This window comes from Sorghum bicolor, chromosome 3 (assembly GCF_000003195.3).
Source record: "Sorghum bicolor cultivar BTx623 chromosome 3, Sorghum_bicolor_NCBIv3, whole genome shotgun sequence".
NCBI classification, from domain to species: Eukaryota; Viridiplantae; Streptophyta; class Magnoliopsida; order Poales; family Poaceae; genus Sorghum; species Sorghum bicolor.
The window spans coordinates 11,548,449-11,551,027 of NC_012872.2; the positions used below are offsets into that span (position 1 = coordinate 11,548,449).

The following is a 2,579-nucleotide window of genomic DNA, read 5'->3' on the forward strand; positions in this document are numbered from 1 at the left end:
TAGTAGTATTATGGTATTAAAATATTTAATAATATTGTGATAGTATTAATAACAGAGAAAAGTTAACCTTTAATAGTAGTATTATAGTATTAAAACTTTTAATAGTAGTATTATGGTATTAAAATATTTAATAATAATGTGATAATATTAATAACAGAGAAAAGTTACTTTTATAATAACACTATTAAAATTTTAAAAATAATACTAAAATTAGAAGTAACTTTTAATAGAGAAAACTTTTAATATTATATATAGGAATTTTAATATTATTTTGTAATACTATCAATGATATATAAATATTTAATTAATTTTACTATTTTTATACTTCAATTTAAACCTAATATATTTGTTGGTTTAAATTATTTTAACACTTTAATTTATTTTTTGTTGATATAAATTAATTTATATAATTTATATTTTCATGATAAATATTAGATAAATAATGCTTGATTAATTTACACATAACAACTTATAGAGTAGGTTAGACCATATTTGGATAAGGATGATACCGCTTGCCAAGTTTAGGGACCTGCAGTCATCACCTTGAAAGTTCAGGGACTGGAATGACACCACCGGCCAAGTTTAGGGACATGTGGTGATTACCTTGAAAGTTCAAGGATCTAAATGACACAGTCTGTCAAGTTTACAGACTCACAAATATCACTTTAGAAGTTTAGGGACCTAGATGACACCGCCAGCCAAGTTCAAGGACCGGCGGTGGATTTTGCTCTAAGCCTAATTTCAGCGAAGCAAACAGTTGCACAGCACTGGCCGGCGATGCCTACGTTCATTGCTGAACAAGCGATCATTCGATCGCGAGGGCCCGGGCTTGCCTTGTTGCGGCCATTCGAAGACGTCGCCGGAGTTGCAGCCGCGGATGAGCCAGTCCCGCCGCATGCCGTTCTTCCCCGACGAGCCCACCCAGGTGTCGATGTCCAGCACCTCTCCCCCTGAAACAACGGGACAGGTGGACAAAAGCCTGTGTGTCATGATCAGACGTGCGCCGACAGGCCGGCCGGCCTCGCTCGTCTCCGCCGGCGAACAGGATCGGACGATCGAACGAGACGCAATGGGTCCGTGAATTTACCAGATCGGGTACTAGTCGACTTAGACGTGCATCCTGGAGACGACCCAGACGCAGCCGTCCACCGCGCACGACGGGCACTGCGCCCCGGCGGCGCCACCAGGGCCCGAGCGCGGGCGCTTCATCGGGCTCGCGGACGGCGCGGATGGCGCAGCCGTTGCAGTTGCAGCCGCCGCAGGCTCCTTCGTCCCGTCGGCCACCGCCCCGAACTCGCCCGAGCCCGCCGAGCTTGAGGTCGACGGAGCACTCCGCCCGGCTCGGCGCCCCGCGCGTGGCCGCCGCGTGGGGAGTCGCAGCAGCTGCTGCGGCGGCAATGCCCGACGCCGCCGCGGGGGAAGCCGCGGCTGCTGTGGCGGTGAAGGGCGGCGGCTGTGGCACGGCGGCGTCGTCGGGCAGATCCCAGGACACCGACATCTTGAGATCCCAATCCATGAATGAAACGCCGCGCGAGCCCAAGCTCTGCTCCACCACCGTTCCCGGTCAGCGAGGGCAGTGCCCCGTGCCCGTGCCCGAGCTGGAGGTGCTCGGCCCCACCCTGGTCCCTGACTCAAGACTCATGGTGTAAAGGCAAGAAGGACATTGTGCTATCAGACCCACATGTCAGATCCCTTAAACGAAAGAAAACGAACGGAATAGGGACGGAATGGCACACGGGTATAGCCGAAGATGAAGTTGGACACAGCGGTGCGAAACAACTTTTTAGTGGCCTCATAGTTTGGTCAATCTTTTATAATGGCATACAGGTAAAAGCCTCTCCTCATTTCTCTCTCATCTATGCAAAAAGTAGTTAGTAAAGCTATTTTATCGAACACTTTTTTCAAAATAGTTTAGCTTCATCTAGTAAGTTGCTCATGAAATTATTTTCTATAAAAATAACTTTACTAGTGAAGTTAACCTCTGACAAAGAGGCGTTAATGTTTCGCCGTGCCGGCTCCTAAAATCATTGTAACCTTTATTCTTATTTTACTCATCACCATAAAAATAAAAAGAAATTGACTTCCGGCCTCCTTCCGTGGCTTCATGGAACAGCGAGAGCTTCCACGTCGCGGCAAGAAGATGACATACGCCAGGTCACACCGCATATATGCATGCATTTGCTCTGCGCTGTGAATACTGCCGTGATGACGGCAAGATACGGGCATGGCCGGTCTGAAGCCAAATAACTTTCAAAGCTCGAAGGAGAGAGCACGCAAGTGTGGTCACTCTACCTCTCTGGCAGACTGCAGACATGTTCAGCCTCCAACACGTCCAGGTGCATGCATTCAGTATTATTGGCGACAGTCCCCAATATAACTATCTAAAATAGAATAAAATAGGATAGTATATCGGAGTAACTTTTTTTTTTGGAAACACGGAGTAACTTAATATCACTCCCTAGATTTATATAGGGGATGTTGCAGCGGTATTCCAATATATCTCCCTTAGGTCTTGTTTAGTTTTTTTAAAAAAATTACATTTTCTGTCACATCAAATCTTGCGAGACATGCATAGAGCA

At 45.9% G+C, this 2,579-nt stretch overlaps 1 protein-coding gene across 1 annotated transcript; it reads right to left on the minus strand.

Annotated features, from left to right (window-relative positions):
- Positions 461-1,577, minus strand: LOC8054635 (teosinte glume architecture 1). Its single transcript, XM_002457581.2, has 2 exons — positions 1,088-1,577; positions 461-950 (listed from the first exon to the last, which is right to left on the minus strand). Exons 1-2 carry the CDS (start codon positions 1,514-1,516, stop codon positions 705-707), a joined length of 675 nt encoding a protein of 224 aa, XP_002457626.2. The 5' UTR covers positions 1,517-1,577; the 3' UTR covers positions 461-704.